The sequence below is a fragment of the Podarcis erhardii genome, assembly GCF_964252035.2.
Source record: "Podarcis erhardii genome assembly, chromosome: 2".
NCBI classification, from domain to species: Eukaryota; Metazoa; Chordata; class Lepidosauria; order Squamata; family Lacertidae; genus Podarcis; species Podarcis erhardii.
The window spans coordinates 12,757,654-12,777,848 of NC_138498.1; the positions used below are offsets into that span (position 1 = coordinate 12,757,654).

Sequence of the window (20,195 nt, forward strand, 5' to 3'; positions counted from 1 at the left end):
ATCTTCTTCTCTCTGATTTCCATGTCCAGCAGTGGCGTGTGTCTCTTTTAATAAATTTAGAGTACTCACATATCTTCCACTTCAAGTCTATTTTTCCCATTTCATTTCACTTTTAATTTCTATACCGCCTTTCTAAATTACTGTATTCAAGGCGGTTTACAAGCTCTGGAAACAACAAAAGAGACAGCAAAGATCACACACCTAACAACAACCTGATCTGATACAAAAAAAAGCCATGATAAAAGCATAACTTTAAAATAAACATCCTGTATCAAATAAAAGCAATATGCAACAATCCATTAGAATGTAATTGTAAATAGTAAAATGAAATATCGGCAAATAATAATTAAACAGTTTACACTGGACCATTACAATAATCACTAAAAACAAGTCACAATGCATAAAACACCACAAAACCATACAAAAGAATCAAATTGAGGGGGAAAGGACACACAGCGTATAAATATATACAGTGGATGCTTGGGCTGCGAACGTGATCCGTGCAGGAGGCACGTTCACAACCTGCAGCGTTCGCAACCCGCAGTGTTGTTGTTCCGGTACTTCCAGGTTTTCGGCGTGTCCGTAACGCAAAAAAACACAACCTGAAGCATCTGTAACCCAATGTATGACTGTGTGTGTGTGTGTGTGTGTGTGTGTGTGTAAAAATCCCTGAGCTTCTCTCTTCCCAGCTCCTTCTGCTGTCCTCAAAGTCATGGTCTAGGACAGTGTTTCCCAACCTTGGGCCTCCAGCTGTTTTTGGACTACAACTCCCATCATCCCTAGCTAGCAAGACCAGTGGTCAGGGATGATGGGAATTGTAGTTCAAAAACAGCTGGAGGCCCAAGGTTGGGAAACACTGGTCTAGGAAAGGCTCCAGGGCTGGAGGGTGGGGCAAGGCAGGTGGAAAAAGGCCTTTCCTGACAACCAGCAGAAAGTTTCTTTCCGCTCATCAGTTAACAGCCCAGAGGGGCTCTGTCATGCTGTTTCTTCTGAGCCACCTCTCAATTCCAACCCTGTGTGATAGCAACACAGGGATGGTGACTTTAAGGTAGCGGCTTAAGCAAGTCTGCTAAACGTGTTCCCTGGCCTCCAATGAAGCCTCGCGGTTGTCTCTCCTTATATCCTTCACAGACACAGTTGGAAGAGAGCCGGCAGGAGCAAGGAGCCCTGCTGCAGGAGTCGTGCCGCCTGAAGGATGAGGTTCAAGAGCTGAGAAGCCGTGTGGCGGAGCTGGAAGCAGTCCTGGGCACACTTCGGGATGAACACACCAAGCTGGCTGCACAGTACAAGGCAAGAGAGGAAGCCCAGCGATCTGGGAATTCTCAATCTCTCCAGGTCCCCAAAGCTACTCAGGGCCAGAGGGGAATTGTGCCCTGTTCTCCTGCCCTGAGGTTCATTTCAAGGCAGGTCAAAGAACCTTCAGCTGAAATTTGCTAAGTTTTCAGAAGGGTCTGCCTGTCATAGCCCCTTTGTTAGACACGGGTAACTCCTCACAGTGTCACCGTCTGTCTCCCAGTGGAATGGCTCGTGCGATTCATTCCTTCATTCGTTTAAGATTTATGCACTGCCCTTCAAGCACTTTGAACATTAAAATGTTTTAAATGCCATGAAGTACCTAATACACAAAATGAAAGCATCTGATCTGTGAAAATAACACCAAACTAGTCCAAGTAAAATGAATCAACGGACGTTATAAAGCCTGAAAAAAATGAAAAAGTTATTTGATCTAAAGACATCAGAGTAGTTATTGCTCTTCAGATAGCTGGGGCAGTTGTGTAGCGGGGGGGGGGGGCACGAGGGACTGTTGTCCAGGTGCAAAATTGTGGGGAGGGCGCACGCCACAAATTTCAAAAGAAAAACAAACCACTTTGAGGGGTATGTTTAGCAACCAAGTGGTGTAAAAATGTCAAGAAATTATTATTATTATTAATAACAATAATAAAATGGCTGCCTCAGCTGTCCCCTCCCCAGCTTCCCTCTCCCTGCTGGGAACACCCTTCCCCACCACCATGACCAACACTGCCCCAGCCCTGACAGGAACCGCGGGTTAGTAGGTGTAATACTTGCCTTGCCCTGGGAGCCAGCAACCCACGCTACACCACTGATATGATAGATTATGATAGTCTTTTTAAAAAAATAGAAGCTGCCCATCTAGTTCCACTCTGATCCATTCATCTTCCCCATTCATCTTGGCATCACTGTCATGCTAGCTCCTGATTCTTTTTCTTTTTGGGGCTGATCCCATCCAGTCAGGGATTCAGAGTGGACAGAATGGTGTCACAATGCCACCTAGCCAGACACCACCTAACCAATCAGCTTTAGTTGCACAGTGATGTCACTGTAGACAAGAAATAGCAAAGAGGAGTAGCAGCAACCTGAAGAAATGAGCAAATAAATAAATGGAAATGTGCTGAGAAGCCACTGAAAAGGGAGGTATAGATTTCAGGGTGTAGAAAAGAAGTGATGGTTGCCTTGTGCTCAGATACTACCCATGCCTGTAGGCTGTGTTTCCTTCCTTGGAACTACCAGGTTTTCTGCCACACACACATTATCAGAAGTATTGTGTTATGTCTCAAGCATCCACGAATGTTGCTCACTCCTCCATCTCCCCATGCTACCAGGAATTATCGAATTCTTTTGCGGAAGTATCCGAGCAGAGAGATACACTAAGCCTCCAAGAAGCTGAGCACGTGGCCCGAATCCGAGAGCTAGAGGGTGACATCCAGGCCATGGGTGAGAAGATGCTGCAAAGAGAGACGGAGTTAGACAGGTGAGGGTCATGGCTCAATGTCTGGTGCCATATGGCCTAGTTGCCATGGTACTATAATAATAATAATAATAATAATAATAATTTATTATTTATACCCCGCCCATCTGGCTGAGTTTCCCCAGCCGCTCTGGGCGGCTCCCAATCAAGTGTTAAAAACAGTACAGCGTTAAATATTAAAAACTTCCCTGAACAGGGCTGCCTTAAGATATCTTCTGAATGTCAGGTAGTTGTTTATCTCTTTGACATCTGATGGGAGGGCGTTCCACAGGGCGGACACCACTACCAAGAAGGCCCTCAGAGCTGTACCTCAGTGTCCGGGCTGAACGATGGGGGTGGAGATGCTTCTTCAGGTATACTGGGCCGAGGCCGTTTAGGGCTTTCAAGGTCAGCACCAACACTTTGAATCATGCTCGGAAACATACTGGGAGCCAATGCAGATCTCTCAGGACCGGTGTTACGTAGTCCCGGCGGCCGCTCCCAGTCACCAGTCTGGCTGCCGCATTCTGGATTAATTGCAGTTTCCGGGTCACCTTCACCTTACCATGTAATTCCCTAAGCTTACCTGCCCACCACCACAGTTGGCGGCCTCCACTATGGCTTACAAACTGAGCTGAGTCCTTCAGAGGGTGCTAATTCTTTTTTCAGCCTGGTTCATACTCTGGCCCACAAGCTGAGTAGGTCCACTGCTTCTCACCCCACCCTCTCCTTTCTCCTTTTGGGCCCCAGAATGAAAGATACTGTCAAGTCTCTGCTGCGTGAACAGGAGCAGATTCACAACCAGCTCAAAGAGGAGAATGCGGAGAAGGAGCAATACCAGGTGAGTGCTAAATCTCAGGTGTGTGGGCCAAATGTGGCCCCGGGGCCTCTCTGCCTGGCCCCCAGAGCTCCCTCCAAGCCACACCCCTCGCTGGCCCTTGAGTGTTTCTGCCTGGCTAGAATGCATCCTTCTTCCCTGAATGGAGGACAGAGTGGGGTGCTAGCCTACTAGGTAAAAGGTAAAATTTGTGTCAGTTGTTCTTTGCCTCTGGACCTGCCCACTAGGGCTGGGCGATATATCGAGATATCATCCAAAACCGATTTGAACTCCATATTGATATATTGGTTTCATAGTTTTTGACCTGGCAATATATCGCAAATCAGGATCTGTGTTAGGGCTGACCAATATAACATCCAAAACTGGTTACAAGTCCATATAATGATATTGGTTTCATAATTTTTGATCTGGCAATACATGATGTTTGTGTGTGCTATGCAAAAATCACAACGTGGGAAAACTGTGAAGCCAGCCCATGCCTCTACATAGCTCCATCTTTATTTCAGACATTGTAATATATCAGTATATCGTGATGTTTAGTTGGTGATATATCACAAAGTTGAAAACCAGCTCCATCCTTTTTCCAGACATTGTTAAAAATGAGTCTATTGCGATGTTTAACGAATTTGGAAACCAAATATCACCCAGCCCTACTGTTCGCGTCTACATAGCTCCATTCTTATTTTAGACAACATGATATATTGGTATGTTTAGCTGGTGATAAATCACAGTGTTGAAAACTAGATCTCACCAAGCCCTATTGCCGTTGGGATGTGGACCCCAAAAGGCTTCCCAGAAGGGAATGAGGTCCTTGAGTAGACCAAATCGGAGAGTAGGAACTCTGAGTCAGTGGAAGGGCAAGTATCGCAGCCTCAACATTGTGACTATGACCTCCTTTCTCCTTCTCAGGTAAAGCTGCAGGCCTCAGAAGAGGAGAGCCGCAGCCTGGCCTCTGATCTTCAGGAAGCGAAGACCCTCCATGGGGAGAAGGTCTCGCAGACTCTGGGGCTGCAGGAGGACATCAGCAAATTGCAGCAGAAGCTGACGGCTGCTAATCGCCGCACCGTAAGTGCCGGACAGCAGAATATTCTGAACCACAGCAAGGCACTCTGTCTTCAAGGCAGTGGTGTTTACAGTGTTGGGCTTGGGAGACCAGGGCTTCAGTCCCCAATCAGACATGAAGCTAGGCTGGGTGACCTTGGGCCAGGGACTGTCTCTCAGCCCAACATATCTCGCTGGGTTGTTGTGAGGATAAATGGAGCGGGAGAGGACCGCATATGTAGCTTTGAGCTCCTTGCAGGAAAAGGCAGGATCTGAATGTAACCATGGAATAAAGCAGTGGGCACTCAAATTTTCCCCTCCCACCGCCATTCTAAAGGTAAAGGGACCCCTGACCATTAAGTCCAGTCGTGGCCGACTCTGGGGTTGCGGCACTCATCTTGCTTTATTGGCCGAGGGAGCCGGCGTACAGCTTCCAGGTCATGTGGCCAGCATGACTAAGCTGCTTCTGGCGAACCAGAGCAGCGCACGGAAACGCCGTTTACCTTCCTACTGGAGCGGTACCTATTTATCTACTTGCACTTTGACGTGCTCCTTTGCACTTTGACGTGCACTTTGACGTGGTCCCAGCTCCTGCCCACCTAGCAGTTCAAAAGCACGTCAAAGTGCAAGTAGATAAATAGGTACCCCTCCAGTGGGAAGGTAAGCAGCATTTCCATGCACTGCTCTGGTTCGCCAGAAGCGGCTTAGTCCTGCTGGCCACATGACCCGGAAAAACTGTCAGTGGACAAACGTCAGCTCCCTCGGCCAGTAAAGCGAGATAAGCGCTGCAACCCCATAGTTGTTCGCGACTGAACTTAACTGTCAGGGTTCCTTTACCTTTTTTTATAGACAGCATGGTACCCTCCAGATATTCTTGGAGTCCAGCTCCCATCATCCCTGACCACTGGCCATGCTGGCTGGGGGCTGATGGGAGTTGGAGCCCAACAACACCTGGAGGGATAGCATATTGGCTCTCGCTGGATTAGGTTGCATATTGATTAGCGCCACTGGTGGTTGCAAGGGGTTTGGGTCACTTGCTATTATACCACAGTTCCCACGAGCCCTCGCTACAGGCAAGACATCCCATAATAGGGTATGGCTGATTTATTGCCAAAAGAGAGAAAACTTCTGACAGGTTTTTTATTATTATTATTTTTCATGCTGCTCCAAACTAGTGGCAGAACGCCAATCCTTCCCTAGAGAATGTTTCGCAAAATGGCCTCCATAATTTCACCATATATTTTGGCAGCAACTGTGTTTTAATAATCATTCAGTATTATTTTAATAGTGTTGAAGGAAGCGATAAGCTTGGCCCCCTGCTCCTTCCAGTCCTATCTCTCTTTGCCCACTTCACCCACCAATGGAAACCAACTGTAAACAGTTCCATTCAACATGAAGTGAGTCCAACTTTGTCAGAAGAGAAGATTCATGGAAAGCCTGTTGGAGAACTTCACCTCCCCACTCCATCAAACTCCAAATCCACAAGCCTACACATCAGTTATACTGGCAGCAGCTCTTGAGGTTTTGAGATGGGATATGATCCAAGCCCTACCTGGAGATTGAATCTGGCACCTTCTGCTTGCAGAGCGAATACTGTTCCACTGAGCTGCCACCCTTCCCAAAAGTAGCATGGAGAATTCTGGGAGGTCATATGGGCTCGCCCCTACCCATGCATCCCCTCGTTGCCTCCCTTGCCCCACTCATGCCCCATCCTGTCTCTTCTCAGGTGCAGATGGACTCTCTGTGCGAACAGCTGCGCTCCACGCAGGACGTTCTGGCTGCCAGCCAGCAGAAAGTGGCTCTCTTGGGGGAAGAGTTGGCCAGCGTGGCCTCCATCCGGGACCGCACCATCTCCGATCTGCACAAGAGCCGCCTGGAGGCAGCCGAGATCAACATCAAGCTGGCTGACATGACTCTCAAGTGGAAAGAGGGCAAAGGGCAGTGGTGGAAGGAAAAGGCCACACTGCTGCAGAGCATGGAGGTTTGTTTGAGCCACCCCAGGTTCCCCAGTCGTGCTTAGTAACTGATGGTAAACCCTATCACTTTGGCTTCCCGGGAGGGAGACGAGGGAGGATGAAGGTCAGCGCAGTGCAAACTCACCCTTGGAAGTTCTGAGTTGGTTCCCCGGTGCATCTGCACCATGTTGACATCTCCCTTTTCCATCTCAGTAAGTTGCAGCGACACTGGTGATCAGGGGCGCTGCGTCCCATTTTGCCACCTGAGGCAAAGAGGGGAGCTGCCGCTACCCCACCCTGCTGCCGCTACCCCACGCCTGCTGAAGCCTCCCTTACCTGGGTTGCGCGGTGGCACCTGCAAAGCAGCAGTGACCACGACAGGTTCCAGTGAGATCTCGCAGAGTGCATGAGATCTTGTGAGATTTTGGCGAGAGCCTCAGCCTGTCCCTTGCCAGGGATGGGAGGTCAGGGAAGCATCCTTGGCCCAAGAGCTGCTACCTGCTTCAAGCACGCATTCAGCATTGTCTTCTGTTTTTAGTGGGAAAAGGGGTAAAGTGCCATGGATGAAGTGGAACGTAGCATACACAGATTCAATCATAGAATTGTAGACTTGGAAGGGACCCCAGGGGTCATCTAGTCCAACCCCCTGCAATGCAGGAATCTCAACTAAAGCATCCATTACAGATGGCCATCCAACCTCTGCTTTTAAACCTCCAAGGAAGGGGAGTCCACAGCCTCCGTGTCAGGAGCTCGGCCTACACACGAGTAGGACCCTGGTAGAGACACATGCCCGACTGGCATGTTCCCTCCCTCCTGGTCGATCATTCGGGAGCTTCAAAAGCTTTCTTCTGCCTAAACATCACAGCGACCGATGCCAACCAACACTGGCACACTTAGGGATCCGCAGAGTTTGCGCAGTTGCGTAACAGACCTCAGCAACTCAGCATTTTGGCTAATCTACTTTATTTACATATAAACACACACGGAGCACTGCAACATGGCTCCCTCTCTCTCTAGCATCAGACAGCAAAGAGAGAGAACAAAGGACAATAGTCCCACTTCATGGAACACAGTAACACAAACATCCTGTCTCCATCACTTCCCACTCTGTGGAGTCAAAACATATACCATCATGTGAAAGACAAAAATCCCATGACTGCAGTCAGGAAGTAGGAATTCTAACAGACTGTTCCCCTGTCGAACAACTCTTACTGTCAGAAGGCTTTTCCTAATGTTTAGTCGGAATCACCTTTCTTGGAACTTAAAGCCATTGGTTCGAGTCTTATCCTTCAGAGCAGGAGGAAACAAGCTTATTCCCTCTTCCATGTGACAGTCCTTGAGGTATTTGAAGATGGGAGTCAGTCATTCTTTGTACAGGGATTCTGATGGCAAGCCAATGTTCAGGGTGGAGGTAGGGAATCAGGAAACTCGGCGTTCTGTGTTTTCAAACATGAAATATTCCCCCAAGTTACTTCTTCCCTATAAGGCATACGGAGATGTGAATAAACATTTCCAAGTATGCTGCACTAGACAATATGATTTGCAAACTAAAGCTACGTTTTAAATGCAGGGAATGAATGGGAGGGACATTCTGTCATCTCCCGTGTTACTTGTAGAAATTACGTTTTTGAAATAATAATAATAATAATAATAATAATAATAATAATAATAATAATAATAATAATAAATAATTTATATCCTGCCCATCTGGCTGGGCTTCCCCAGCCACTCTGGGCGGCTTCCAACAGAATATTAAAATACAATAGTCAGTTAAACATTAAAAGCTTCCCTAAACAGGACTGCCTTCAGATGTCTTCTAAAAGTCTGGTAGTTGTTCTTCTCTTTGACGTCTGATGGGAGGGCGTTCCACAGGGCGGGTGCCACTACCGAGAAGGCCCTCTGCCTGGTTCCCTGTAACTTGGCTTCTTGCAGTGAGGGAACCGCCAGAAGGCCCTCAGTGCTGGACCTCAGTGTCCAGGTAAAACGATGGGGGTGGAGACGCTCCTTCAGATATACTGGACTTTTTAACTGTGTGTATATATATTTGACTTTGGAAATTGTGTGTTTTAAATGTCGGCACGATTTCCCCTCCGATTTGTGGATTCCATCCACACGCACCCCCAATATGATTCCAAAACTACTGCATGATTAGTTTGCTGCGTTGAGGTATGGGCATGGGGTGGGGAGGAGTCCCATCCAGCCCCTCCCCACCCATTCAGTGCAACCCTGTGGTCTCGGCAGGCAGAGAAGGACAAGATCCTGAAGCTGAGCGCCGAAGTGCTGCGCCTGGAGAAGAGCCTGCAAGAAGAGCGGGCACAGCGCCAGGTGTTGCGTTTGGAGTTGGCACAGGAACGTGACTCCAGTCTGGTAAATTGGGGCCCTGAGGGAGTTGGGGGGGTCCCCATTGCCCTGGGCAGGAGAAAAATAATAATTCCTTTGAGTTCTGATGGTTTCATTATACAGCACCTAACACCCGCCAGTAGAAACTACTTGCCCTTGTTTATTGTTAGTGTCACCAACTCAGGTCCATTAATTTCCGTGTGTGTTTTCTTAGTCAAGGTTGGTTCAATACAATGCAGTGTCCTTACCAATTTGCAAAGCCCACATCAGATACATTATACAGTGGTACCTTGGGTTACAGACGCTTCAGGTTACAGACGCTTCAGGTGACAGACTCCGCTAACCCAGAAATAGTATCTCAGGTTAAGAACTTTACCTCAGGATGAGAACAGATATTGTGCGGCAGTGGGAGGCCCCATTAGCTAAAGTGGTACCTCAGGTTAAGAATGGTTTCAGGTTAAGAACGGACCTCCGGAATGAATTACAGTGGTACCTCGGGTTAAGAACTTAATTCGTTCTGGAGGTCCGTTCTTAACCTGAAACTGTCCTTAACCTGAGGTACCACTTTAGCTAATGGGGCCTCCCGCTGCACCGCCGGAGCACAATTTCTGTCCTCATCCTGAAGCAAAGTTCTTAACCCAAGGTACTATTTCTGGGTTAGCGGAGTCTGTAACCTGAAGCATTTGTAACCTGAAGTGTTTGTAACCCGAGGTACCACTGTAAGTTCTGAACCTGAGGTACCACTGTACTCTTTTGGGAAGCTTTTCTTGCCTTCCCCTTTAGGGGTTTTTGAATTTAAAAACAAAACAAAAAACCATTGTACTTCTACAAGCCTTGGGGTCCCCATCACCCAAGTTTGCTGGCGCCTCCCTCTTTTGTGTGGATGCTGTCGTTTTGGCTCCAAAGGGATTGACACTCGCTCCCGAACATTTGAAATCTAAGGAAAGAGGGTCAGATCCCAATAGGAGGAACGTAACAGCAGGTATTTAGGGGGCATTTGTTGGAGAGGGGTGAGGTCTGGCTCATAGTTGAAAACAGCCGAAGCCTTAGGGATGCATAAGACTCTGCAGATTGGATATTTGGCTCCACAGCCAGTTCCCTGGCTCACCACCTGCCCTGCCCTGCATCCCACCCGTTGCCTTAATATTCTGGGATGTGCAGGCAGATGAAGATGATGGACTTTATGGAGCTCGCTGGTCTCACTGGGAGAATCCGCGACCAGAAAGAAGAGGAATATCAAGAAGACTGGAAGAAATTCAAAGATTATTTGAAGAAATATTGTAACATTAAAGATTAGTAATTACTTGAAAAAACTAAATAGGCCTAGGATTAAATTAGGATTAAATAAATAAATGACAAATAGAACAATAAGAAAAGTTAAGAAATTTGATTATAACCGATATAATGATATTGCAAAACTGCTACATTCAATTCAGATGGAAGAGATTAGAGGAAGTCAAGTAATATGTTTATGAAGTTGGAACTTAACTAACTACCGTATTTTTCGCTCTGTAAGACGCACCAGACCACAAGACGCACCTAGTTTTTGGAGGAGGAAAACAAGAAAAAAAATATTCTGAATCTCATGGGCAGTGAAAGCAGCAATCCCTCTTGCTGTTCTGGCTTCTGGGATAGCTGCGCAGCCTGCATTCGCTCCATAAGACGCACACACATTTCCCCTTTTTAGGAGGGGAAAAGTGAGTCTTATAGAGCAAAAAATACGGTAATCAAGTTTTATTGTATTTGTGTATGTGGCTGTATTCTTGGTTATTATTTGCTAGGTTTGTATTATTTCACTTTTTTCTTTTACTATTATTTTTCTTATTTTTGTTTTATTGAAGTAATGTGTTTGTATGAAATTCAATAAATATTATTGGGGTGTGGAATAATATTCTGGAATGTGCAAACTCTCACTTTTGCCCCATCAGGTGCAGGTCTCTGAAAGCCGCCGGGAACTGCGAGAGCTAAGAGCTGCACTGCAGGTTGCCCAGAAGGAGAAAGAGCAGCTCCAAGCCGAAAAGCAGGTTGGTGAGAGGCCATCTCGGAAAGCTTGCAGAAGAGGGGGAAAGAAACCAGAAAGCACGAGTTTGAGAAAGAGGGGAAAGGAAACCGTGGGTTGCGTCCAGCCTAGCACGACATCGTGGCCCCCATCTGCATGAGGGTTTACTCTTGTGCAGGGGGACTCCCTGCCCTCACACACCCCCTAAATCTGTTCTAGGGGAGGGCATGGGATGAGTGGGGGGGGGGAGGAGAGGGGAAAGTCCCGTTGTGCAAGTGGAAATGCTTGCGCTGACGGGTCACATTTGCTGGATGCTGCCCACAGCCCATGGCTAGAACTTGAACACAGAACTTGATTTGGGGACATGTCCACCAGCCCTACCTCTCTTTTAAATCAGAACCAGTGAAGGCGGTGAAGGTCCTGTGTGAGTGTCTGGAGGCGGTTGGAGGATGGATGGTGGCTAACAGATTGAGGTTGAATCCTGCCAAGACAGAAGTACTGTTTCGGGGGGACAGGAGGCGGGTGGGTGTGGAGGACTCCCTGGTCCTGAATGGGGTAACTGTGCCCCTGAAGGACCAGGTGCGCAGCCTGGGAGTCATTTTGGACTCACAGCTGTCCATGGAGGTGCAGGTCAATTCTGTGTCCAGGGCAGCTGTTTACCAGCTCCACCTCGTACACAGGCTGAGACCTTACCTGCCCACGGACTGTCTTGCCAGGGTGGTGCATGCTCTGGTTATCTCCCGCTTGGACTACTGCAATGCACTCTAGGTGGGGCTACCTTTGAAGGTGACCCGGAAACTACAACTAATCCAGAATGCGGCAGCTAGACTGGTGACTGGGAGCGGCCGCTGAAACCACATAACACCGGTCTTGAAAGACCTACACTGACTCCCAGTACGTTTCCGAGCACAATTCAAAGTGTTGGTGCTGACCTTTAAAGCCCAAATGGCCTCGGTCCAGTATATCGGAAGGAGCGTCTCCACCTCCATCGTTCTGCCCGGACAGTGAGGTCCAACATCGAGGGCCTTCTGGTGGTTCCCTCACTGTGAGAAGCCAAGTTACAGGGAACCAGGCAGAGGGCCTTCTTGGTAGTGGCACCCGCCCTGTGGAACGCCCTCCCACCAGATGTCAAAGAGAACAACAACTACCAAAGTTTTAGAAGACATCTGAAGGCAGCCCTGTTTAGGGAAGCTTTTAATGTTTAATAGGTTATTGTATTTCAGTGTTTTGTTGGAAGCCGCCCAGAGTGGCTGGGGAAATCCAGCCAGATGGGCGGGGTATAAATAATAAATTATTATTAATAATAATAATATGATGATGATGTGGAATAAGGTTCCTTCATTTTGTTTCCATCTCCCAACACATATTGCTGTTATTGTCATCCAAGTTAGCAAAAATAAATAAAAAGAACAGCAATATGTGTTGGAGATGTAAACAAAACGAAGGAACCTTATTCCACATGTGGTGGACATGTCCCTTAATAAATTTTTGAGACATGATCTATGAGGAACTAAAAAGAATACTAAAACACACATTTTAAAGAAACCTGAAGCTTTCCTATTAGGAATTCTAACAATTAGCATCCCAAATGAAAATAAAAGAGTGTTTCTTCATGCGACAACAGCGTCCAGAATGCTAATAGCAAAATAGTGGAACAGTGAGTTAATACCAACAAAAGACGAGTGGCAATTAAAGTTATGCGAGTACCTCAAACTAGCCAAAATGACAGAATTAATAAGAGATCACTCAGGTGACAAGGTAAAAAAGGAATGGGATTGCTTTAAAAACTACCTGACAAAATATGGTTCCAAAAGCAATATTTGGTTGTGCTTAGATTAATTTCACAGATATAATAGGGAAAACTGGTTTTAATCCACGAATACAGAATATTTGTCACTTAAGAGAAGTGTTGAAGCCACAAAGAGATAGAGGGAAGTCAACTAATATAGCAGGGATTCAAACTAGTTTTCTGGAACAGAAAGTGACTGTAAAGATAGAATGGAAAGAAGGATTTAAAATGTATTTTTTTCTATTCAAATTAGTGTTTGTATCCTTTGAACAATTTTGTGTTCTTGACTAATTCTTTTTCATTTTTTATTGTTTATCAATTTTCTTTCCCCCTCCTTTTTTCTTTTTTCTTTTTATTTTCTTTCTATATTTTTTCTTTTCTTTTGTATTTTTTTCTTTTTCTTTTTGGATATCTGGATGTAATGCTTAATTTATGCTTTCTCTGTAATTTTTAAAAAATGCAATAAAGATAATAATAATAATAATAATAATAATAATAATAATAATAATAATAATAATGTAGAACTTGAACCTAGAATGTGGGAGGTGTATGGGAAGGGTCTTTAACAGAAGGTGGGTGGAGTGACGCCTCCTACCCGGTTTCTTTCTGGAAGTTGGTGCTGACCTTTTCCCGATTCCCTGCCCCTCAGGAGCTGCTGGTATACATACGACGCCTTGAAGAGCGTCTGGAGAAAGTGGCCGACGAGAAATGGAGTGAATCTATTCTCTGCGATGAAGAGGAGGCACCGCCAGAGACTCCTGGTCAGTCTCCCCGCCACCCTGCCTTGCTTTGCATGCCCAGTTATACGTACCAATCCCCATCTCCACTCAGTGTCGTGGCAAAAAAAAAAAATGTATTTAATTTTCTTTTTACAACTTGAAAGCTCTTTAGATCCTAGAAACCCAAACATCTATTAGCTCAGCATTCCCGAGTGCCAAACCACCACCGCCCTGCCCCCAAATCCCAAGGGCCCAAGTAGGGGCCCCAGACTCTAAGCTTTTCTCCTTATTTTTTTAAGGAAATCTCTAGCCCCCCTAGAATTGAAGTAGAACATGTGGATACCCTTCTAAGCAGTTTCTATGAAATGAATAAGCTTGGCTGCTCCTGCCGATTGGTTTATTTAGCCAATAGTGAAGTCACAGCTATGATTGATGAATAAATTGTTTGGCCACCAGCCAGTAGGAATCTCTAGGGTCCTAAAGAGCTGGTGTTTTCCCCTCCCATTTAATGCACTTTTGCTGCTTCTCTCTTAATTTTAAGAAAGAAATTCAACAAGTTAAGCCTTTTCTCATATGGAAGTACAATTACGGAAAAGGCTTCTCTAATTTTGTGTTATGCGTTGCCCGTGGCAACCATGTTGCATTATGCAACAGCTTCTCATAGCAGCCATTTTGTGACTGGTGCCTCCAGCTGCTCAGAATTCAAAATGTGCCCCCTGGTCCAAAAAGGTTGGGTGACCCCTCCCCTAAAGCAGGCACCCCCAAATTCGGCCCTCCAGATGTTTTGGGACTACAACTCCCATCATCCCTAGCTAACAGGACTAGTGGTCAGGGATGATGGGATTTTAGTCCCAAAACATCTGGAGGGCCGAGTTTGGGGATGCCTGCCCTAAAGGTTTTCCTGAGGGCTAGCATCTAATCTTTTGGCGTCTAAGCAACCCAGCACCTGAGATTTTTCCACATGTGCCTGAAGTGGCCTGGTCTAAAATAAATTATTTGAGAGAGAGACGGATTTGCTTCTGGAGCCACAACCTCGCATCAATCGCACCATTGTTCTCTAGGAAAATTACCGTATTTTTCACTCTATAGGATGCACTTTTCCCCCTCCAAAAATTAAGGGGAAATGTGTGTGCATCCTATGGAGTGAATGCAGGCCCCTTGGCTTCAGCGATAGCAACGTGAAGCCTCCGAAGCGCAGAGGGAGTGCTCCCTCCGCGCTCCGGAGGCTACGCGTTGCTTTTTTTGAGAGCCAGTGTGGTGTAGTGGTTAAGAGCGGTAGTCTCGTAATTAGGGGAACCGGGTTCGCGTCTCCGCTCCTCCACATGCAGCTGCTGGGTGACCTTGGGCTAGTCACACTTCTTTGAAGTCTCTCAGCCCCACTCACCTCACAGAGTGTTTGTTGTGGGGGAGGAAGGGAAAAGGAGATTGTTAGCCGCTTTGAGACTCCTTAAAGGGAGTGAAAGGCGGGATATCAAATCCAAACTCCTCCTCCTCCTCCTCCTCCTCCTCTTCTTCTTCTTCTTCTTCTTCTTCTTCCGTTCTCCAGGCTTCAGGGATAGCCGCCTGAAGCCTTTGGAGCACAGTGGGAACTCGTGCTGCACTCCGAAGGCTTTGGGTTCCTTTTGCTGAAGCCGGGAGAGCAAGACTCTCTTGGCTTCAGCAGAGAGGGAGAGCTGCGCCGCACCACTTCAGCGAAGCAGGAGGAGAAATGGAAGGGGCTCCGTTTCTCCTGCCACTTCGCTGAAGGGGCGCTGAGCAGAGAGGGGGAGATTATTATTTTTTCTTGTTCTCCCCCTCTAAAACAAGGTGCATCCTACGGTCGGGTGCGTCCTATAAAGCGAAAAATACGGTAACTCTCTCTCACACACACTTTCTCCCTTGACCGTGTGTTTTTGTTCTCCTGTCCCTTCTCCTACACACCTCCCAGGCTCCCTGGACTCGCCGCTGTCCGACTCTGAGGATGAGTGTCCCGAGGACATGCGCTTGCCTGCGCAGCTCGGGTCCTACAGTTTGTGTGACAACCGGGCAGCTACTACCACTCCGCCTTGTGCCCGGGGACCCGCTCACACCGTGGTGATCAGCCAGCCGGCACCCATTGCCAATCAGATCAAGCAGCCGCCCGAGGATTCCAGTTCCGACTCGGTGAGGCCCTGGGAGGCAGAGAAGGGTGCAAATCAGCTGATGGGAGGTCATGGATCTGGCCAAACCTAAGAACTGAAGAATTTCCTTGCTGGTTGTGGCCAAAACTCCATCTAGCTAGTGTGTTGTGTTAATCATCGGCCAGTTAGATGCTCCTGGGAGGCTCTCAAGCAGGGCATGTTAGAGAATGCAGAAGTTCCCATTTTAGCTAGCGCAAGTGGAACCTGAAATAAACTGTTTCAGTGCAGACTGCTCTTGTTCACTGCCAGCCAGCAAGCAATGCCCTTCACCACAACACCACAACACAACACCATCCCTCCTCCCACTTGCTTTTCCTCCCCACTAGGGCTAGGCGGTATATTGATACAGTGGTACCTTGGTTTGCAACCGTTTTGGATGACAGTGGTACCTCGGATTAAGTACTTAATTCGTTCCGGAGGTCCGTTCTTAACCTGAAACTGTTCTTAACCTGAAGCACCACTTTAGCTAATGGGGCCTCCTGCTGCTGTTGGAGTACGATTTCTGTTCTCATCCTGAAGCAAAGTTCTTAACCCGAGGTACTATTTCTGGGTTAGCGGAGTCTGTAACTTGAAGCGTCTGTAACCTGAAGTGTATGAAACGTGAGGTACCACTGTACAACCGTTTTTGATTATAACCACGTCAAACCCTGAAGTGTGTGTCCCTTTCTTGGATTACAACCCATTATTATTATTATTATTATTATTATTATTATTATTATTATTACTACAACCCTTTTTTTGGGGGGGGAGGCCCCATTGGTGAAAGCATGCCTTGGGTTACAACCTGTTTTGGTTTACAACTGGACCTCCGGAACGGATTATGGTTGTAAACCAAGGTATCAATGTATATCATCTGAAACCGGTTTGAAGTCCATATGGTGATAATCCATTTCATAATTTTTGACGTGACAATATATCTTGAATCATGATGTGTCTTAAGGGCTGGGCAGTATATCATCCCAAAAGGATTTGAAGTCCATATCGTGATAGCAGTTTCATAATTATTGACCTGGCAATATATTGTGAATCATGATACATGTGTGTGCTACGCAAAAATTGTGATGCAGGAGAAACTGTGAAGCCAGCCAATGCCTCTACCTAGCACCATCCTTATTTCGGACATTCCGATATATCGGTATATCGCGATGCTTAGCTAGTGATATGTCACGATGTTGCAAACCAGATATCACCCAAACCTACTCTCCACCCCCCACCCCCAATAGTCAGTCATCACTCTTTAGCCACTGAGCATGCTCAGTCCTCAGTGGTCTGTTTTATGGGAGGTGGGCAAAGGGGTATTTAACCTCCCTAGTTTTTCTGTTTTCCAAGTATATATTTGTAATGCTGCAAACCTTAGGGTTCCCCACCTTGCCCACGGCCCAGCCTGCTTATATACCTCCGTTTTATGTGCGGCTAGCGGGTGTCGCTGTGGTCTAAACCACTGAGCCTTGGGCTTGCCGATCGGAAGGTTGGCGGTTCGAATCCCCGCGACAGGGTGAACTCCTGTTGTTCGGTCCCACCTCCTGTTCGAAAGCATGCCAGTGCAAGTAGATAAATAGGTACTGCTCCAGCGGGAAGGTAAACGTTTTTTCCGTGCGCTGCTCTGGTTTGCCAGAAGCGGCTTAGTCGTGCTGGCCACATGACCCGGAAGCTGTACACCGGCTCCCCTGGCCAATAAAGCGAGATGAGCGTCGCAACCCCAGAGTCAGTCATGACTGGACCTAACGGTCAGGGGTCCCTTTACCTTTAGTGGCTTCTCATTTGCTTACATATGCAAGAGAGAACCTAGGACAGCTTCCCGTGCCAACCTAGGCATGCCATCATCTGTTTCCCCTCAGTGATGGGCAAAGGATGTTGGGGGCTGAGCTGCGTTGGGTTGGCAGAAGCCAGGCCTGCTTGTACCGCTTCTTACTTTTGCATTCTGTATTTAGGAGGCTGAGGACGAGAAGGCAGTGCTGATGGCAGCTGCCCAGAGCGGTGGCGAAGAAACCAACCTGCTCCTTCCAGAGCTGGGCAGCGGCTTCTATGAAGTGGCCAGGTAACAGAAGCTAGGATGCTCCCGAGTCTATTTTGACTACAGTTCCCCCTTTTCAAAGAGAGGACTGTACACCAGTGGTGGGGGACCTGTGGCTCTGCAGATGCTATGGAGCTCCAGTTCAGGGATGTTGGGAGATGTAATCTTAACAACATCTGGAGGTCCACAGGTTTCCCAGACCCGCTTGTACAGGCTCTTAGTGTGTTAGCACCTTGAGATAGGGTGTGTGCATGCATATGTCTTAAAATGGGACTGTACCTAACATGACGGCCCCATCAGCATCTCCAGGAGTCATGCACCTTGTCTGCTATTGCAGCAAGCTACAAGACTCTTTACTCTACCATGGGTTTGCATGGCGTAGTCCAGGGTTTCCCAAACTTGTGCCTCCAGCTGTTTTTGGACTACAACACCCATCATCCCTAGCTAGCAGGACTAGCGGTTAGGGATGGTGGGAACTGTAGTCCAAAAACCGCTGGAGGCCTAAGATTGCGAAACCCTGTTGTAGCCCCATGCCACCTCCACTCCAAACCCAGCCAGGACATCATTTTGCCAGATTTCCAGTTCCATGACGTAGAAGAAGAAGAAGAAGAGTTTGGATTTGATATCCCGCCTTTCACTCCCTTTAAGGAGTCTCAAAGCGGTTAACATTCTCCTTTCCCTTCCTCCCCCACAACAAACACTCTGTGAGGTGAGTGAGGCTGAGAGACTTCAAAGAAGTGTGACTGGCCCAAGGTCACCCAGCAGCTGCATGTGGAGGAGCGGGGAAGCGAACCCGGTTCACCAGATTACGAGTCTGTCACTCTTAACCACTACACCACACTGGCTCTCGTAGTAGCACTTCACCAGCTCATTTTGCACTGTTTCCTCTTTCTCCCTCCCTCTGTTTGCAGTGGCCTGACAGGGCGGCAGATGTCGGAGCCGGGGGCTTGCGGCATGGGGGTCTCTCCCTTAGACCTGCCCTCACCGGCCCATTGGAAGGAGTGCCCCATCTGCCACGAGCGCTTCCCGCCCGAGAGCGACAAGGAAACGTTGGATACACATGTTGACGGGCACTTCTTTTTCAGCACCCATGACCCCTTCACCTTTGAGTAACGGTTTCTCCCCTCCCCCGAACCCCCTTCCTCCCAACCACCACCATGCCCCTTCTGTTTTCCCCTCTCTCTTCCATGGGATCCAGGCTGGGGATATAGTCCCTTCCTTCTCCCTTGATAGTGAGATTGCTATGAGGAATGCTTTGCCCCAGGACGCCCTGGGACGCCCTCTCCACGGTCAGAGTCAACTTGCATTAGGAGCAGCAAAGTTAGTTATGTACACACACACACACACACACACACACACACACACCCCTATATGTGCACACATTCAGCCAAGCTGAGTGTCAGTGACTGAGAGCTCAGAAGTTAAGAGCATGTCTTCATGACACCCAGGGTAGGCACATGGGTGCAGGGGGGGGGCAGAATGCGCCAGCCTCGTCGCCAATGCAACGCCAGCCCCGATGATCCCAGCCTTGCAGAGCGGCTCAGGGAGGGTGGCGTGAGAAAGACACCACAGCCTTGCACCTCTTGATCCCAGGCTCACCCTCGCTTTGCAAGGCTGGGACCCAAGAGCACATGGCTGTTGTGTCCTTCCCATGCCACCCTGCCGGTGCGGGCTGGAGGGGCAGCGTGAGGAGGGCACAGCAGGGCAGGCAGGCGCCCTTTGGTCCATGCCCATTGTGCCCTCCTGATGCCCTGCCAACCCTCTGCTGTTTTGTGAGGCTGGGATACGGGATCAGAGCCACAAAGCAGCACAGGGCTGGCAGGGGCGGTGTGAGGAGCAAATTGTGCCCTCGGAAAAACTGCACACACACAAACACACACCCGCTACACCTCATGAGACCCTGTTTACTCACAGCCAGTTATCCTGCAATGGCAAGCAAGTTTGAAAAAGGGGCCGTCAATCCCTGGCAAACTCAGAGGCCTCTTGACTCTTCTCCTCTTGCTCATCCTGGTGAAACAATAACAAAGGGGTAGTTCACATGGCATTGTCCATTGGACTCCAACTCCCATCAGCCCCGGCCAGCCTGGCCAGTGATGAGGGGTGATGGGAATTACAGTAACAGCGATAGCTGGAAGGCACCACATTGGTTGCCCCCACCCAAAACAGGCCTTGCGAATGGTTGTCACCTTTTGGTGGGCTGAGCTCTCTGTTCAGCGGAGGTCCACTGCAACCTCAGCGAAAGGGTGTCCTGTGATTCTTTGTTCGTGCAACATGGGTTGCTTGTTTTTTTAACCACAGAACACTCTTAAAATGGTAAGCACAGCCTCATAGTGTTGGGCAGTTCAGACATGAAACGCCCTTTCATCCTGCGGACAGAAGAGTCACTGGGACACGTGGCATTTCAGTATTCCACTCTGAGCACCAGAATGCCAAAAGGTTCACGCAATCATGCATGGTGACACACACACACACGGGTGGGTTTCTCACTCAAAGTCCGTTCGCTCCAGCTGCTGGCCCTGATAGCGTAGGAAACAACACGGGTCAAGTTGTTCAGGAAAACCCAAAACACATTTTAAGAATTATTGAACTGCTAAG

General features: G+C 48.0%; 1 protein-coding gene across 3 annotated transcripts in view; it reads left to right on the forward strand.

The window, feature by feature from the left end:
* Positions 1–19,033, forward strand: part of CALCOCO1 (calcium binding and coiled-coil domain 1) — a 36,811-nt gene extending 17,778 nt beyond the window's left edge. For all 3 annotated transcript variants that reach the window (XM_081848932.1, XM_081848934.1, XM_081848933.1), the window contains exons 5-15: positions 1,132–1,290; positions 2,622–2,770; positions 3,497–3,587; positions 4,494–4,649; positions 6,352–6,606; positions 8,822–8,947; positions 10,849–10,944; positions 13,358–13,469; positions 15,355–15,569; positions 17,518–17,624; positions 18,512–19,033. In XM_081848932.1, the coding sequence (XP_081705058.1) occupies positions 1,132–1,290; positions 2,622–2,770; positions 3,497–3,587; positions 4,494–4,649; positions 6,352–6,606; positions 8,822–8,947; positions 10,849–10,944; positions 13,358–13,469; positions 15,355–15,569; positions 17,518–17,624; positions 18,512–18,713 (1,668 nt within the window). In that variant the 3' untranslated portion in view covers positions 18,714–19,033. The remainder of the gene's footprint in view (positions 1–1,131; positions 1,291–2,621; positions 2,771–3,496; positions 3,588–4,493; positions 4,650–6,351; positions 6,607–8,821; positions 8,948–10,848; positions 10,945–13,357; positions 13,470–15,354; positions 15,570–17,517; positions 17,625–18,511) is intronic.
* The last annotated feature ends 1,162 nt before the right edge of the window (positions 19,034–20,195 follow it).